The 17199-nt window shown below is 38.5% G+C and overlaps 1 protein-coding gene across 1 annotated transcript; it reads right to left on the bottom strand.

The window, feature by feature from the left end:
- Positions 1 to 1308: 1308 nt before the first annotated feature.
- On the bottom strand, positions 1309 to 4155 carry p2ry12 (purinergic receptor P2Y12). The gene is made up of 3 exons (XM_026192506.2): positions 4009 to 4155; positions 3437 to 3693; positions 1309 to 2976 (listed from the first exon to the last, which is right to left on the bottom strand). The coding sequence occupies exons 2-3, from the start codon at positions 3686 to 3688 to the stop codon at positions 2131 to 2133; spliced, it is 1098 nt and encodes a 365-aa protein (XP_026048291.1). The 5' UTR covers positions 3689 to 3693; positions 4009 to 4155; the 3' UTR covers positions 1309 to 2130.
- Positions 4156 to 17199: the final 13044 nt, after the last annotated feature.

Below are 17199 nucleotides of genomic sequence, written 5' to 3'. Positions count from 1 at the left end.
CAGCAGACATATGCTCACAGCGTCTCTTTAAGTTCAGAGCTTATAATATTACTAATGCGATGCACCAGGTGCATGCTAAGTGAATGGCAGTACTGGACATGAGAGGGGACCTACGCCTGCATTTACAGTATGTGCAACAAGCAAACACAAATAAGCTGCGAATCATGCAAGAGTGCGATATTTCATGTGCGATATGACAACACACAAAGGCCGACATGTCTGACGTGGAGAATGGGGCGTGAAATGAGCTGGAACGAGATTACTTGTAGCAGTGTAAATTTTTCCACTTTGCCCACTTCGACATGATTTACATTTTTTATAGTTTAGAAGACATTTGTTACTTGGATTTGTTTTTGAATGCTATCCCACACTATTTGAATGCATCCTGAATGATGGCTGTTTTGCCACTGAAGGTTTTATTTTTGCCTCACTGAATGCAGTACATAACACATGCAATCACCTATAGATGCATTGAGTCACAACCTTACTTTATCTCGTGAAGTGTACTGAGGCGCTTCCCTTTCAGCCTAATACAAACCATTTGCTTCATAGGTTCCTTAACATGTCAAGTACTTACTGACAGTTTGGTTCCTGGTGATGGCAATAACATGATTCTGTTCTCAGTGAGTTACACATGTATGTCAGTAAATATGTTTCAGCTTGAATTCATGAAGAGCCGACGCGTGTCCTGTGTGAGTGAGCAGACCTGATTGTTTTTCTCAGTCAGAGACACGCAGGGACACAGGTAAACAAAACTGAAGCTATACAAATGCACTGTTAAGTCATAAAGAGACCTTATGCTCTTTTTAAACAAACAACATTTAAGCATACGAACGATTTATCACTCTGATGTTAACCAGTCCTACATATATATTTAGCTTCAGCTAATAGTGAAAATAGGGTTAAGCCACTCACCACAAGGAATGGTCAAGTCCTTAACTCCAAACTGCACAACATGAAAGATTAATGCAGTAAAAAATGAATTGAAAGTGTCTATGTGCCTTTTCAACCAGAGAGATGCAAATCTGTGAGCAGATTCAAATGACACATATTGGTAGGCCTTGTGTTTTCAGGCCAGAGGGAAGTGATTTATGAAGATGGAAATCGAGGTTGTTTTATTACAAGCATTTATTACTAATGTGTATTATCTCTTTTGGACTTTTTTTAAAAAATTGAGTTGGGTATTGTTTTGAAATGTGAATAATTAAATAGATTTTTATAGAAGTAGACAGTCCTACAATAATTACAAAAGAGCGATGCAGGGTTGAATAGTAGCCTGTGTGAGAAAAAGCCACAGAAAAGCTGTAATCAACACTTGACTTCCTTTATTTTTGTTTCATAATGTGTTTCTGCAAACCTTTTAAACAACTATCTTTTTGCTATGCAGTTATGACAGAAAGCAGCGCTTGTTTTTGGAGATCCCTGATATGTCCATTCCAACTTTAGTTTCGTTGTAATTCATTTAATGCTTCAGAATAGCAATAATAACAAGACTGCATAATCTGCTCTATGGTTTACTTATCCTTAAATCTCACTCAGTGCTAATGCAAGCAGCAAGCACCCCCGTGCAGCATAAAGACATCACAGTATATTAAAAGGCGATTGCATATAATACTTAGGGTTCATTATACAGATTTTTGCTATAGTTTCACAGTAAGATATTCTCTGGAAGTCTTAAAGTTAGTATTATGACTGCTTCTCAATTCTTCTTTTGTTGACAGTGTGAGAATAAAAAAAAATCCCCAAAATGTTATGTCCAACTTCAACAGAAGTAGAAAGAAGAAGTAAGAAAAAGTGACAGAGAAGAAGACTAGAAAAGCAAACATCGGCAACACTGCGAACATGTGTTGATTCGTTTCAGCTTCTCATTGTGGTAATGCTGATTCACATTGTTTTCAAAGACTGTGTAAAATCAAATATATGGTTTAATGCTATTAGTATTTTTGTAATATTATGAGTTGGTAATAAAGACAAATATGGGCCGTGGCTTACTCTTCTACAGCCAGTGACAGGCTTTAGATCACTATATCTGTCCCTTGCAGCATGTCATACAGTTGAATTTGGATTTAGTTGACTTTTTTACTATACGTCATCATAAATGCCTTCATGTCTTTCTCAGGTCCAGTGATTTTATGTACTAGCAGTGGAGTTTCCCTGAGGGGAGCTGCACATGTCGGTATCTGATCCTCTTCCTGTTAGCCAGCTACAAGTACCAGGACGTAGGTGCAGGGTATTAAACAGAGTGGTCCTGAAGGACTTACAGAGAAAGAAGTAGATGAGAGGATCCAGGACAGAATTCAGGGATGAGAGGAAAAGTGTACTTTCCTTCAGCTGAAAGAAGAAGAGCTTGAGTTTGCAGTCAAAGCTTTTGGCTCGGGTCTGGCTTATTGTGTATGGCACTCGGGCAAAGTGGAATGGCACAAAGCACACAAAGAACACTGCCAGAACCAGGAACACATTTGCATTCATTTTTCTTTTGGCCTTGTGAGGCTTTCTAACTGTTCCCCGACTTGCAGCTTGAGATATCGAGCCTCCGGTGCTGTGAGACTTTGTGCGAGAGTAGGAACGGTACAGCTCGTTGGTGATTAGAGTGTAGCAAACTATCACAGTTAACAGGTTGCCCCAGAAAATCACTTGACAGACATGATTTACTATCTCATGCCAACGTAGCCCCCCCTCTGTCTTCAGTTTGCTGCACTGGAAATATCGAGAAGTCGGGGTTTTACTTGTTAGGATTACATTGGGAAGACAGAGAATTACGAGGAAAGTCCAGATGGCCCCCGAAAGGAGTTTTCGATGTTTCAGCCGAGTTGAATTAGTGCCCTTAAATGGGTTAAGGGTCTTTCTGCAGCGATCAATGCTGATCAGGCCAAAGAAGAGGATGCTGATATACATGCTGAGGTAGAAAAGCACGGAGGAAACTCGACACACAAATATCCGTAGGCCAATGGACGCCATGTTGGAGTCTGACAACACCTGCAGAAACACAAACATTTGTGCTGTCAAACACCTATTCCACATTCAAACCACAAATTCTATCTCTAAGTTTGATGGAACCTATTTTCATTGGATTACCCTGAAATTTATGGTTCATAAATTGTCTGTCTTTTAATTTTCTCTCACAGGAAACTCTCTTATTAAAAATCTGATCTTTAGAGTTAATAGATGTTTATTCATTAGGGGCTTACAATTTAAAACTAATCACTTCTTGCTTGATTTCTTTGTAGTTCAGAACTCATGATTCTGACTTACCAACAGCAAATTTGTTTGCTTAATTATATTTACAACTCAGGCTCATAATCATTTCTTAGAACTTAAAACGATGAGAAAAAACATTAAAATACTTACAAATAACCTATGAAATACCAATAATTTTATAATTAACCATCAATGAATCCTTAACCCATTTAGATTTGCTAATGCAAGCGTGGCAAACCTTGAAAGGGAATGTGAAGGTCATGATGACATCTGCAACCACAATATTCTTCAAGTATATGATGAAGTGAGACTGCGAGGGGATGCGAAGAAATATCCACACTGCCATACCATTGAGTGACATTCCCACCAGGAAAAGAAAGGAGTAGAGAATGGGAAAAACCACATTCTTCAAAACATTGTCACGGGAGCAAGTGCTGTTGGCGTGGCTGTGATTGCCAGCGAACAGGGGGAAAGCTGTATTTCTCTCCATGTTGCCTGAAAAAAAATGGGAGAGGAAGTTGTTTTTCTTTAAGTTGCTCAAGAATCTTAATCATGAAAAAGTGAATCTTTGTGTAGCCACATGCTGTATGGAGGAAGTGGCTAAAAACATCAGAAATAAACAGCGTTGTTTTGCTGATGCCATTTTGCACAATGTTCATGAAAACAAACACTGTGCAATACACCAGCACAATTTTTAACACCTGTTTTTTGTATATTTTAGCAAAGACTGCTACAGAATTATTTCAAAATTTGCTAAACATTAAATTAAACACCTTTATTAAAAATAGGCTGTAAGGTTCTGTTTTTCACCTGACAAGTTCTCCTGCGTTCTGTCAGTGAATCCACATCAAGTCCCAGCGTGGTGTCTTTTGGGTTTAATGGTCCCTCGCTCTTTAATACTTCCAATTCTTACCAGATATAGACTGTCTGGTCCTCCTAGTTTCAAAGTTTTGAAAAACAGGGCGTGAGTTGCTAGTGATGTATAGGTCAGGAAGTTATCCTTGTTGCCTTCTTCTTTCACTTTCCTGTCATGTGTCATTTCCAGAGTTATGTAATCAGACACAAACATTCATTAAATTGAATATAAATCCATTTTTTAAAACTATAATACAAGTGAATCAGCTTCCCCCCGCCCCCCCCCCCCCCCTTTTTTTTAGCTTCCTTTAATTTAAATTACAACTATTTTGTAACTTTCACTGCTTCTACTTTGTATAGGCATTTTTTCAGGCAGTAATTTTTATTTTTATTAAATTGTTCTCCCAAGTCTTTGCAGTCAGGGGACAAATAACACATTGTATTATAACCAACACATATTAATAGCTATTTACATTTCTCTATAAAACTATCCGGTCTTTAGCTGTGTCTGGGCCCAAACTCCGCTGCAGGTCCATAAGTCAAATGATCACTGCTTGATCACTGAGAGTTGAAAAACTGTCTAAATTCTTTCGTATGTAATAAAATGATCAGTGTGGCTGCTCTACCAGGTGTAACAATTATGGCATTTAACGGAGTTAGAAGTTAGCAGGGAGTTAGCTCGCTAGCTTCCACCTAAATATGATATAGCATGTTTACAGTTTTTCAGCAAACATTGAAAATATCTTGCGTTGCTTAGATTTTGATAATGGAAAATCTCTCTCTCTCTCTCTCTCTCTCTCTCTCTCTCTCTCTCTCTCTCACACACACACACACACACACACACACCCACACACACACACACACACACACACACACAGGAAAAAATAAAAAAGAACAACAAAAAAGAACGGCTGGGAGGCATATGGCAGTAATACCTTTTCTTCCATTGTGAAACAATATCAAGGGGTTTTTGGCAGCTGCTTCACTGATGTAAAACTTTTCCACCGCTCAGAGCTCCATTCAGAATTTGAACTCAGTGCCTTCCCATGTCATTTTGATTGCAACGGTTATAACCGTGTTCCATGATGTGAAATAAACGTGTCCATTTAGAGAGGCTCACCTTCTAACTTCCCTCTTCTGGAGTCAGAGCCTGAAGAAACACCAGCCATCTGTGATGAGATATTTTAAGTCTGGTCCAAATGCCTTTTAGAAAACAACAAACAAACAAACAAACAAACAAACAAACAAACAAACAAACAAACAAACAAACAAACAAACAAACAAACAAACAAACAAACAAACAAACAAACATCACGACCCTTTTAATAAATAAACAAATAAGTAAATAAATAAATAGTAGAACAAACCATTCTTCTTTTTTTTCAATATATTTTTATTGATTTTATAATTGAGCAGTATACAACAATCACCTTCAAAAGAACACAATAGAAGGTGGACAGCAAGTCAACAAGGTGGTAATACAGCATACATGAATGTTAAGACAGAGTATATTTCACTTAAGTTTATCCATCAGGCTAATGACTGGTACATGGGACTTCCTGCCACTGCTCCCTAAAAGTATTAGATGAAGGACTGTATATATCTAGTAAGGCCCTGTAAAAGCGAGACACAGCACCTCTAGTATAGGGCTCAACTGACATGAAGCTGTCAAGCACTGAGTTTCGAGGAATCAAATTGTATTGTGGAATAGATGCCTTGATGAAATGTCTTAACTGTAAAAATCTGAAAAAATGTGAATTAGGAAGATTAAATTTCACCCTCAATTGCTGAAAAGATGGAAAATGTCCATCAATGTAAATATCTTTGAGAGAACAAATCCCTCTTCCCTGCCATGTCACAAACGTGATGTCCTCCAGCCCGGGCCTGAAGGCATGATTGTTACATATTGGAGAATCCAAATACATTTTAGGAGCCTTTACTGTGCCCAATAGTTGGTTCCAGACCTTAACTGAATTTTGAATCACAGGATTTCTGCCATATTCTTCACTTTTATCGGGCTATTAAGCAGGGCTGGAAGACAAGTTTGTCTACAAGACAGGTGTTCCATCATCAACCATGAAGGTTGTCCTTCCAAATCAGCACCTGGAGTACACCTTCGCCAAAATGAAAAAATATTTAAGTGTGCAGCCATATAATATAATCTAAAATTTGGGAGTCCAAGGCCACCACAAGTCTTATGTTTAACAAGATGTTTTTTGGAAATTCTAGGAACCTTACCCGACCAAACAAAGGAGGATACAATAGATTCCAGCTTTTTAAAATATGACTGGGGAATGCACACTGGGATTGACTGAAAGATGTACAAAAATCTGGGCAAAACTACCATTTTGATGGCAATAATCCGCCCCAGAACAAACCATTCTCATCTCCGCCTTGCCATACTGTTTTGTGACCTGCATTTGTTTTCATGAAGGGTTTTGAAGACTTTAAAGGGTTCTAAGTTTAATAATCTTAATTATATGTCACATGCTCAACAACATTTTTAAAAGAAACATTTTCTGTACCTTAAAAACACAGTAAATAAGAAAATTACTCACTAAAACCTAAGCTGTAAATATTAGTATTTAAAAAATAATAAGCACAAGTAATGATGTTCAGTCCAGTTACAGTTTCAGAATATTGTGCTCGATATTTAGAAAGGTGTGTTTTATAATTTCATGAATGATTTGCTGATGAGCACTGGCTATAAAGGCCCATATTTACTTCTCTGTTTAGCACATTACTCTGATGCCTTCTGCCCTTCATTTTCCTGAATGCCAGAAGCTAGCATGACAATGCTGCAACTTCCTGTGTCTGGAATAAGACTGGCATTATCAGCAGTATTCAGTTCCTAGAAATGCTTTTCTAAATTTGTTTTGCCTACATCTATTAGTCATGTGGAGTCAAATAAAACTTTCTAAACTCTCTATAAACTAAAATATTATATGTAAGGTCATTTTTCCAATCCGCCATATTTCTATCCAGTCATGTTTTCTGCAGCTATGTTCTCGTCACATCTGGGTTTGATCAGGACTGAATCAAGCATGCGTTCTCCTGGATTGGACCCAGGATCTACATATGCTTCTTTTCAGTTTAACACTAATCTGTCTGTCTCTTTGGTTTCCCCACTTTTTTCGGCTTTGGTTTTCATAGATATAAAATGTAAAATTTAGAACTCAGGTCTGACATAAGTTAGTCAGCACTACCCACTGCAGAGTTTTATTTAAAAGAATCACAGCTTACTTCCAAGAAAGGTCATTTTTGTAACCTTGTATGGGAACTGTATGGGCAAAATCACATGTTAAAGATGCAGACCAAAAATGGCAGTTATGCAAAAACACACCACAATTAAGAACAACTAGACTTTGCAGTATTTCCAGTTTTGGTTAACTTAACTTCACTGTCTCCGAATATTGGTCAAAACTATGTCTGAAAAATGTTTATTGGACAGTTTCAGATGCATAAACTATAAACAGAATCCAAATTATTTTGCCTCAAATCCTCATTCAGCAAACCCCTCAGCCTTGAGGAGAAAATCCCCACCGAACACAGCCACATGGTCCCAGGTACTCAACCCAGTTTTTGTGTTTGCTTTGGTTTATGTTCTAGTCTGTTTTTGTGTCTCTGGAGCTCAGTCTTCCTAGTCTCATATCGGTGTCTTTCAGCCTTCGCAGTCATGTACCCACGTCCTTCTGTTCTCTCCGGTCCCATGTCAAACCCACGTGTCTTAGTCTCAGTGGTTGTACTTCCTGTTTTATTTTGATAATCTCCTGCTTCCTGTGTATTATGTTCAGTTTTGCTTCCCCTGTCACATCACTCAGATTAGTGTCAGTTGTGCTCCCGCCTGTGACTGCTTCCCTCGTTATCCTCTTTGTGTACATATTGTCTGTGTTTCCCTTGTCTATGTTCGCTGTCATGTTCTCATGCATAGCAGGTGTTTGTTCTGTCCACCTGTTTTCCTTCCTGTCAGTGAATCAGTTTATTTTATGTTTTGTGCCTGTTTAGTTTGTCCTTTGCCTTTTATTTTTGGGTGGCCTGTTTTTCCAGCATTAAAGCTGCAATTTTTTAGTTCAGTCCAGCATTTTTGGGTCCAGAACTCTACCTGGCATGCACCTACACCTGCAGATATGACAGATCATGGCGACTTTTGTGTCTTTAGCATGTAGGTTGTGATCAACTGACAGTTTCTTATAAACTTTGTAGAATTTTATCAGAGGTTTGCTTCAAGTGACTATTCATTCAATTCCATTGAACAGACACTATTTCACGTCTTCAAATATATCAAGTAATTAATAGATAATTACAAAAGTTAAATATTTGAAAACAAAACCTAAAATAGAGGAAAAAGCATAACACAAAGCATAACACAAGACTTGAGCTTTTTGCAACACTATCCCCCTCTGTTCACTCGCATAGTCTTCCGATCAACCACAAACGTAAACACTGCTAACATACCAGCAGCGTCAAACTATTCTTTTCACCCTGTGGTAAAAACTTGAGAGCAGATAGAGAAAAACTGCTTTAGGCAAAAGCTTAAGACCTCTGAGGTTGTGGTAACTTTGAATGGAGTTGGACAGAATGGAAGAAAGTCTTGTTTTCAGGAAAATATCAAACTTTTAACAACGAGGTCTTAAAGCTGTGTGAAGATGCTCCCCTTGCCTGGTTGATGCACAGGCAAGTTGACGCTGAACTTTGACCTCTGACCTTTGCTAACAGTTTACTGTATGTTTGATCACTTTGTCATGATGACAGGTTTAAAGACGTTAGACAAAAACTTCTTACTACAGCGCGAGAGAAAGAAAAACAGTGGGGGTGGTCCTTGCTTGTGGTCTGTTTGACACAGTCTTTTGCCTTTATGTGCGCATGTGTATATGTATGCATTTTCTTTGGCTGGCTTTCAAATTGGTCTCTCTCCACAAAGTTGAAATGTGTGGGCTACAGTTTGTTTTGACAGTGTAAGGTTTTTCTTAGCTACCACTCCTACTTGTGTGCTGCTCTGTGTAGTTTCCCGTGGGTCTGCCTTCCATATGGTTATCCACCTTGACCAACTTGACACAGATCATATAGAGATCATATAGAGGTAGACTGGTCTAGCTAAAAATAGTGAGCTACAGCATATATAGCTTTTATCAAGGATGAAACAATATTTGCTGCCATTACATATTTATGATAAAACTCTTATGAAATGGTCTCAGAGTCATACTGCTAACTTAAGCACATTCTTCATTTCTCATTATCCCCATGTGTCCAGTACAGGTGTGCTGACTGTCTGCATTGAAATGGCATGAATACAAGACCATCAGTGGATCCAACTGGCTCCGAGTTTGTACCGGTGAATGATGTAGTTCATTCCATGTCAGGCTCCAGTTTGTTGCTCCTATGATGTTTTCCTAGCAACAGCATTTGTCTCTGCATTGCTACAAATCACTGTTCATGTCTGAGGTCTGGCATTTGCATCACTGAATGACCCAGAAACACTACTTGGCTTGCGCAACAGATTTTTCCACAAATCCATCCATTTGTCACAATTTAGTGGAAGTGTTGTTCTCCGTACGACTGCTTATAAATGAGGACTGATGCACCAACAGAAGTGCTGAACAAAAGTTTTTCCAGATTTTGAATACATATGTAATGACACTGTAACTATATATCTTAGAGTAAATGCAACATGATTGTAACTGTGCTCGGTGTCACATATAGAATTAATAACAATGTAAAGTTATACCTTTAAAAGTGCTTACATGCATATTTCAAACCATCAGTACAGCTGTTTACTTACACTGTGTATTACAGTTCTTACTTATGTGGCCTAGTTCATGCCTCCCATGACCACAAGTATAACCATTTATGAATTGTTACAATACCTATAATTGCAATGTGTTGTCTTGAATTGTTAAAACATTTTTTGTTTGTTTCTTCAATTAAGTTTTTTAAAATTCCAAGTAACTGTTGTCATTACTGATATAGGTGAGTATTTTTATGTAAAAACTACCCAGATTATTCATAATAATCAGCACAATCAGTGGTGGTTTAATGTGTGTTCCTGTGTTGATACTACTTGACATTGTGATTACACAGCAAGATGCATGGAGAAAGTCAAATGACAATTAGCTCAGCTGTTGTATGTAGCAGCCTCATCTCAAATCAAAACTGAATTTACCCAACATCACTAGCTATCACTTACGCAACCTCCTGATGATTCGGTTTAAGGAACCAATCTGCTTACATGTACTAATGAGGCAAGAAGGCCTGCTATAAGCCAGGTAATAGGAAAAAGCTGCTATGAATACAAAGTGGTAACACATATCTACATTTCTTGTTATGTGTTTTGCTGCTCGCACCTGTCAGCAGCAGTGTTGGTCAAGTTACTTGAAAAAAGTAATCAGTAACTAATTACTGATTACTTCCCCAAAAAGTAATCCCGTTACTTTACTGATTACTTATTTTCAAAAGTAATTAATTACTTAGTTACTTAGTTACTTTTTAAAAACACGATTTACAACCTGAATAGGTGATAAAGCGATAGAGCTTTCAGCCCAATTCTACTTTTTCTGCATACTCCATCATACAAAATGTAATCAAATGGAAAAGTCGATTTTTTTAACTTGTTTTATTAGTTTTAACCTTTTAACTTTATGCATCAAGCAAACATTTTATTATATGCAACATTCTCTGACTTGAATAAATTAGTTTAACATTTAAACCTATTTTCTACACATTCCAGTGCATAAAATAAAATATTTTTTGTGTTTACACTCACTCTTTCAAATAGATGCAAGTAAAACACAGCAGAAAATAAATAAAGTCAAAGACTAGCAGTCCTGTTGCTCTATTTTCACCTGTAAAGCAGGACTGAGGGTAGGCGGAGGTTTACCTTGGTGCAGGTGTGCCGCGGTCAGTTGCGCATTACGTCGTAGCGCACTCGGTGCTTGCTCGGAAGTTTAGGGGTTTTTTTCGCTGTAAAAAGAAGTTTTCTTCCCACGCATGATGGACGCTAATGTTTTTGTCACTTTTTATAGAATCAAACTCAAAGGTAAGGTCAGTACTTCCACGCTTTAAACGCTGCACGCTCATACTCTCTCCCACAATCGATATGTGATCCACTGTTGATCTGCACACAGCTGTTGTCACTAACGGCGCACTCGCTTACGTCACTGTCATGAGACATTCTCGCAAAAAGAATCACGGTTTTAGTAACGCAGTAACGCAGCGTTCCTACGGGAAGTAACGGTAATCTAATTACCATTTTTGCAATAGTAATCCCTTACTTTACTCGTTACTTGAAAAAAGTAATCAGATTACAGTAACGCGCTACTTGTAACGCGTTACTGCCCATCTCTGGTCAGCAGTGGCATATTTTTTTACTTTTAAAGTCTCATGAGGGTGCTAAAGTTTGTTTGGTAATCTCCAAACCCACTGACCAGGAGAGCAGGGTGAATAGCATGAGATTTGAAAAATATGAACAACAGCTCTCTTTTAGAAGCTAGCCAGTGAGGGATACCAGGCATATTTGACAGAGTGTCTCTGTGTGCTCAGCACAGACCTGTGTGCACAAAGAATGCAGCAGGCAGGCCAAGGGGCAGGCCAGAGAGTGTCACATCTGGTCCCCACAAAGGTGGGGGCTAGATGTGCTAAAAGCCCAGTGTAACAAACAAACATGAATTAGTCAAAGGAGCTTGCAAAGAAAAGCGTCTGGACTTCTTTAAGTTGCTTGAAGACGTTTCACCTCTCATCCGAGAAGCTTCTTCAGTTCTAAGGTCAAAAGGTGGGGAGAGTTTTCTCCAAGCATGACATCCCAGTGTATTTCAGACCCAGCAACACACTAAGACAAAAACTGGTTCACCCGAAAGACAAAACGCCTAAACACAGACTTAACAATGTGGTGTATGCTGTACAGTGCAGCGAGGAATGCTCAGACCTCTACATCGGAGAGACCAAACAGCCACTTCACAAGCGCATGGCACAACATAGAAGAGCCACCTCCACAGGACAAGACTCAGCAGTCCATCTGCATCTTAAGGACAAAGGTCACTCTTTCGAGGATGCCAACGTTCACATTTTGGACAGAGAGGACAGATGGTTTGAAAGAGGAGTGAAAGAAGCCATCTATGTCCACTGTGAGCGACCATCTTTGAACAGAAGCGGGGGTTGACGAAACCAACTGTCTGCCACCTATAATCCAGTTTCGAGTTCCCTCCCCAGACGCCTTAACGCCCACTCACATCCTGGGCCATCTGACCTCAGGAAATTGCATGATAAGGTGGGGTCAGGTTTCACAATGAGCTCACCCGAAACTCTGGCTGATTGGGACCCACACCCGTTTTCACACATTGGCTCATGTGATTAGAGGATCATCAGGGGGTCCTTTTGTCCCTCTGTGGGGGGATACTCCCACTAGGTTTATATCTGGGACTCCCCACCATTTGACCTTAGAACTGAAGAAGCTTCTCGGATGAGAGGTGAAACGTCTCCAAGTAACTTAAAGAAGTCCAGACGCTTTTCTTTGCAAGCTCCTTTGACTACGATGACCTGGATGACTGAGAACCTTCACAGACAAACACGAATTAGATACTAATATGTTTTAAACCTTAAACAACACTTTACAAAGCCCATAGATTCCAGATATTTAAAGCAAACTAAATAGAAAGCAGATTTTCATCATTGTACTTGAAACAAAATCACCCCAACAAGTTTATCATTTATTTTCAACATGAGATATAAAGCAATAAAACGTTCAGAGAGTGTCCAAAGCAGCCTTTATGATGACTTTACCAGCGACTGCTGAACTCAGAGCTGTTGAGGGTTTGTTTTCCCTGTGATGTCATTGTGCTCTCTGAGGTTGCTAGGGTACCATTTATGTGAGGCAGACTAGCCACAGTAGGTGAGCTGGATGAAGTCATGTAAAATTGTTTATAACTAAACCTTGACATTTTGCATGTTTTATAAAAAGAACCCAATTTATTTCATTTTCTGGGACACTTATATTTGTTTTCAAAGGATTTTCAGATTTAAATCCTTTACATATTTTTACATGTATTTTCTCAGCACTATTTGGAACGACATAGATTTTCATAACTGGGTCTATTGATGCCATCTGTTGGTTGGTTGACAAAAGATAACATGTGGCTTAATCTTATTACAAGAAGAAGCCATGTCCATGTCCAAGCCATGTCAAAGATGAGATTCTGAAATTTTCAGCTTGGAGTTCACCAAAAACCTGACACTGAGCAAAGGGGAAAAAAGGAAATCACCTATGACTTCAGGAACAGCCCTGAGTTGAAGCTTTCTCAACATCAATTGTGGCAATGGCCACAAATTCCTGGGTACCATCATCTCTGTTGACCTATCCTGAACTCCAAATACCTCAGCAGTCACAAGAAAGACACAACAGAGACTTGCTCCTCCACAGAGAGTGTGCTGACATGCTGTATCACTGCATGGTACAGGGGCTGTACCGAAGCAGAGGGGAGCAGGATTCAGCAGATCATCAACACAGCTCAGAAGATTGTGGGAAGGGAAAACTCCCAATGAGCAATATCTTAAATTATTAGAATACTCTGTGTAATATTGTCCATTATTGATTAAATCACAGTGAAACTTCAAAATACATGCACCTGCTTTTTGTCACTATCCATAATCTCATCACCATACGTGGTATGTCTTTATATTTACTGTGTAAATTACTGTATGTTTTTTTCTTTGCTTTTCTCTTTTGTTTTTTTTTTGTTTTTTTTTTGCAAGGTGTAGCCACTTTATCATTGTGTTGTACTTTGTATAATGACAGCAAAAGAATTCTAATTCACATTTAGAACTGAAGGTGAACTGGTCAGTGAAGGTGTAGTGTGTTTCTGGAAAATAAACCTTTTTTGTTCGTGTTCTCTAACAAAATCAAGGTTGTTTGAATCTGTAGCTAGTTAAAAAATTGACACCTTACATAACAGTGAAAATAGATGTTTATAGAAAACCATCAATGTCACAGTAAACTGGAGCAGGTTTCAGGTTTTGTAATGAGCTTCTGCTGGTGCTGTTCTTTTTTTAATTTATAGCTGTGTAATGTTTCCTCAGCTGTGTTCCAGCTCCTCCAGAGTGCATCTAAATTACACACTGGCTTTATTGGAGAGTGGTAAATTAAGCTTTAGCTCCAGAGGCACCGAGGAAATGCTGTCATGTGATGTGAGATGTGTCTAAGTAAAGGAACGTAATTTGCAAACATATGACTCTTTTACAGCAGTCCTCCAGCTTTGTCTTGGTCTTCTTCTACTGGAAATAATTAGGGTTCAAAAAGAATATGGGAAGCCAGTCAAACGGCAACATTCAGTAGGCTTAAAATTCAAGGAATGATTGAGCAACATAAGAAAATAATGAAAGAATTTAAAATAATACAGTTGGTATGGTTCAGTTAAGCTCTGTGTAGCATAATGACAGCACATTGATTGAAAATATGCTAATACCCCTATGCATTGTAAGACTTATGTAGCTGACCCACCCACCAGTTAAAAAAAAGCATCAGCCTAAGGCGTAAAGTGGCAGTGCCACACTGCTGATGCCGTCTAATTGGGTGAAAGAGCTCGTTTGAAAACATGTCCCCTTGGGGACCTAATAATTTAGAGGTACTTTGATGTTTTTAGTTGGGTGTTTGTATAACTGAAAGAAAAATGCTTAGGTAAACAGAAATAGGCTGCACTGGTCCATCTGATTATTCTCTGGGGACCAAAGTACCACATCTGCATCCATAATCAGATTCCACCGCCCTCAAGATAAACACTGTGGAATATGGTCTCATTAAAATCTGTATACAAGTTCTTATATATAAAAACTGTACCACACCAGACACTTCTAAATTTGTTAGGACCCTCTTGCTTTCAACATTTCACTTTCTGAAAACTTCAGCCAGTTTATGGTTGAAGCTGATTTATGTACTTTCCCTGGTGCAAATACTTTGCATCTAGGTAGTGACTAAAGGCTCACTTTAAAAAGAAAAAGAAAACTTTTAGGGCTTTTGAAAGTAGAGATGAATAATTATATGAGCTTTTCATCTGAATTACAGGTGCTTACCTTATTGTAATCTTTAATTACATATTAAATATTAACTCAAACTGAAAGATGATTAAACACAACACTGAAAAGCAATAACTCAGGGAACCACCATCCCAGAATGACAGATTGTACCTTGAAGAAAGGTGCAAAAATGGATGGTGTGGTGTGGATGTGTGGATTCTACTTTGCTGGTGTGAAATTCTAGTCGTAGCTCAGATACTGACAGAAACACCAATCGACTGTATGAGCAAGTGTGTGTGTGTATTCCCACAAGGCTAAAAAGGCTGTGTGTGTAACAGAATGAGAATTTTTTTTACATTTTTGTTTTGAAAGGGTTTTCCACCCATAGGCAGCAAAATATCAGCAGGAGTGTGACTACATTTTTTCTGGGGACTTTACTTGTTGCCAAGTTTGCAGCTTCAAAGAAGTGAAGCAGACTGTGAGCTAACAGAAGAGTACTGTCTGAAACCGCTGTTGGTCAGCACCCAGCAGGGCTCTCCAGACATCTCAGTTTCCATGTTCATGCTGCTAGCATTCTAGTTTAAGTATGGAATTCATACCACAGACCAAAACTATGTCTCACCCTTCTCTGGTTTCCCTCATCTACCCACTCTGTAAACATCCCTTTTCCTTCACACTTTTTTTCACTTGCTCCTTTTCTTGCTTTTAAATGTCAGTTCCTATTGCAGGGATTTCCCATACAGAAAGATGTGTAACGAGTTATTAAGCTTCTGGATTGCCACATGTTGCAAGACCAGCTTTAGAGCAATATAACAATTTTCCAAGTCTCTGCAACTATATTTGAGGAATGAAACATCATTCTTTTAAAATACATTCCTGTGTTGGATTGTGATGATGGTTGGAAACACCGTCTATTAGATCTCTTATCAAACCAATATCATATCATGTGAAAGTGATACGAGATGAGAGGAAATGCCACACTGTGAGAACGGGCAGCAGAGTCAGAGCATAGTTATTTATGGATTTAACAATATGAACAATAGCTTTCACATAAGGTGCAATTTGATTAAATATTAAGATGACAATACGGATTAACTACCACACAGATGTTGTGGTAGGATACTCATATGTACTGGTGGTTCTTGAAAAGAAAATGAATGGTGAAAATCCCAAAAGGAGATTCACTACATGTACAGAATAAGAAAAATGCTCTAGTTCACCTGTGAATGCATTAAATGGTAGTTAGCAAGTCCGTGACACTTTTAAATCTAACTGTGTATATTAATGTTGTGTATTATAAGTAGACTGTTACAAGTTGCCACAACATTTCTAGCAGGTCATTTGATTCTGAGTATATTCTGTTTTTCCACAGTCTTCAAGGTGGCCAAGCAGTGGCCATAAGTCCACCTACCCCACTGAGAGTAAAAACAGGCTCTACTTATCTTCTCGCAACACCGTAGTGTAGCGCTTCATGCTTGAAAAGTCTAGTTACAAAAGCTATGGCCAGCAATTGGGTCAAAAAGTGACTTTGACCTGGTGAAGGTGAATTTCACAAAAAACCCCAGTCCTCCTCTCAGTAGCTTCTCATAAAACCTTATTTTTAAATGATACTTGTTAGACTTCCACCCTCTTCCTTTAAATATCCAAGGGAAAAGGAGAAAATGAGAAAATCACATGTTCAAAATCCTCATAAATATCCAAGTCAGTGGAACATAAACTCCATCATTCCCTGAACATGAACTGCAAAACCAGAACTGAACAAATAAACTTTTCACCGTCCACATCTCAACAGGGCACCCGGTGTGAATGATGAACTGTCTTTTACATTGAGGTACCATATGTAAAGAATAGGTGGTCCTTCATAACTACTGTGATTTGTATCTGTTTGTCACCAAACTCACATATGAAAGCACTTTTCTCTCAAATCACACAGCGAGTACCTCACATTCCAGAGTTTATGGAGGACAATTCCGTTTTCCTCCATATCTGCCCGGGTTATATCACACTTGTGCAGACTGGCTTTAAACTTTGGAATTTTATTTTTTCCTTTTTTATTTCTCTGAAATCTAAAAACTGCATTTATTGGCAGGTACTGAACATTCCAATGTTGAAAGTGGTGTTTAACATTATCAGCCATGCTGGTATGGT

The sequence above is a fragment of the Astatotilapia calliptera genome, chromosome 14 (assembly GCF_964374335.1).
Source record: "Astatotilapia calliptera chromosome 14, fAstCal68.1, whole genome shotgun sequence".
Classification (NCBI taxonomy): domain Eukaryota; kingdom Metazoa; phylum Chordata; class Actinopteri; order Cichliformes; family Cichlidae; genus Astatotilapia; species Astatotilapia calliptera.
Note: the sequence above shows the minus strand (reverse complement) of the source record. Positions and strands in the feature narration are given on the sequence as shown.

Excerpts from the sequence above, each read along its gene's own strand:
- p2ry12 (XM_026192506.2), bottom strand. The coding sequence starts at position 3,688 with ATGGAGAGAAATACAGCTTTCCCCCTGTTCGCTGGCAATCACAGCCAC. Across the intron at positions 2,977-3,436 it reads CCTTCACATTCCCTTTCAAG|GTGTTGTCAGACTCCAACAT; the intron begins GTTTGCCACGCT and ends GTGTTTCTGCAG.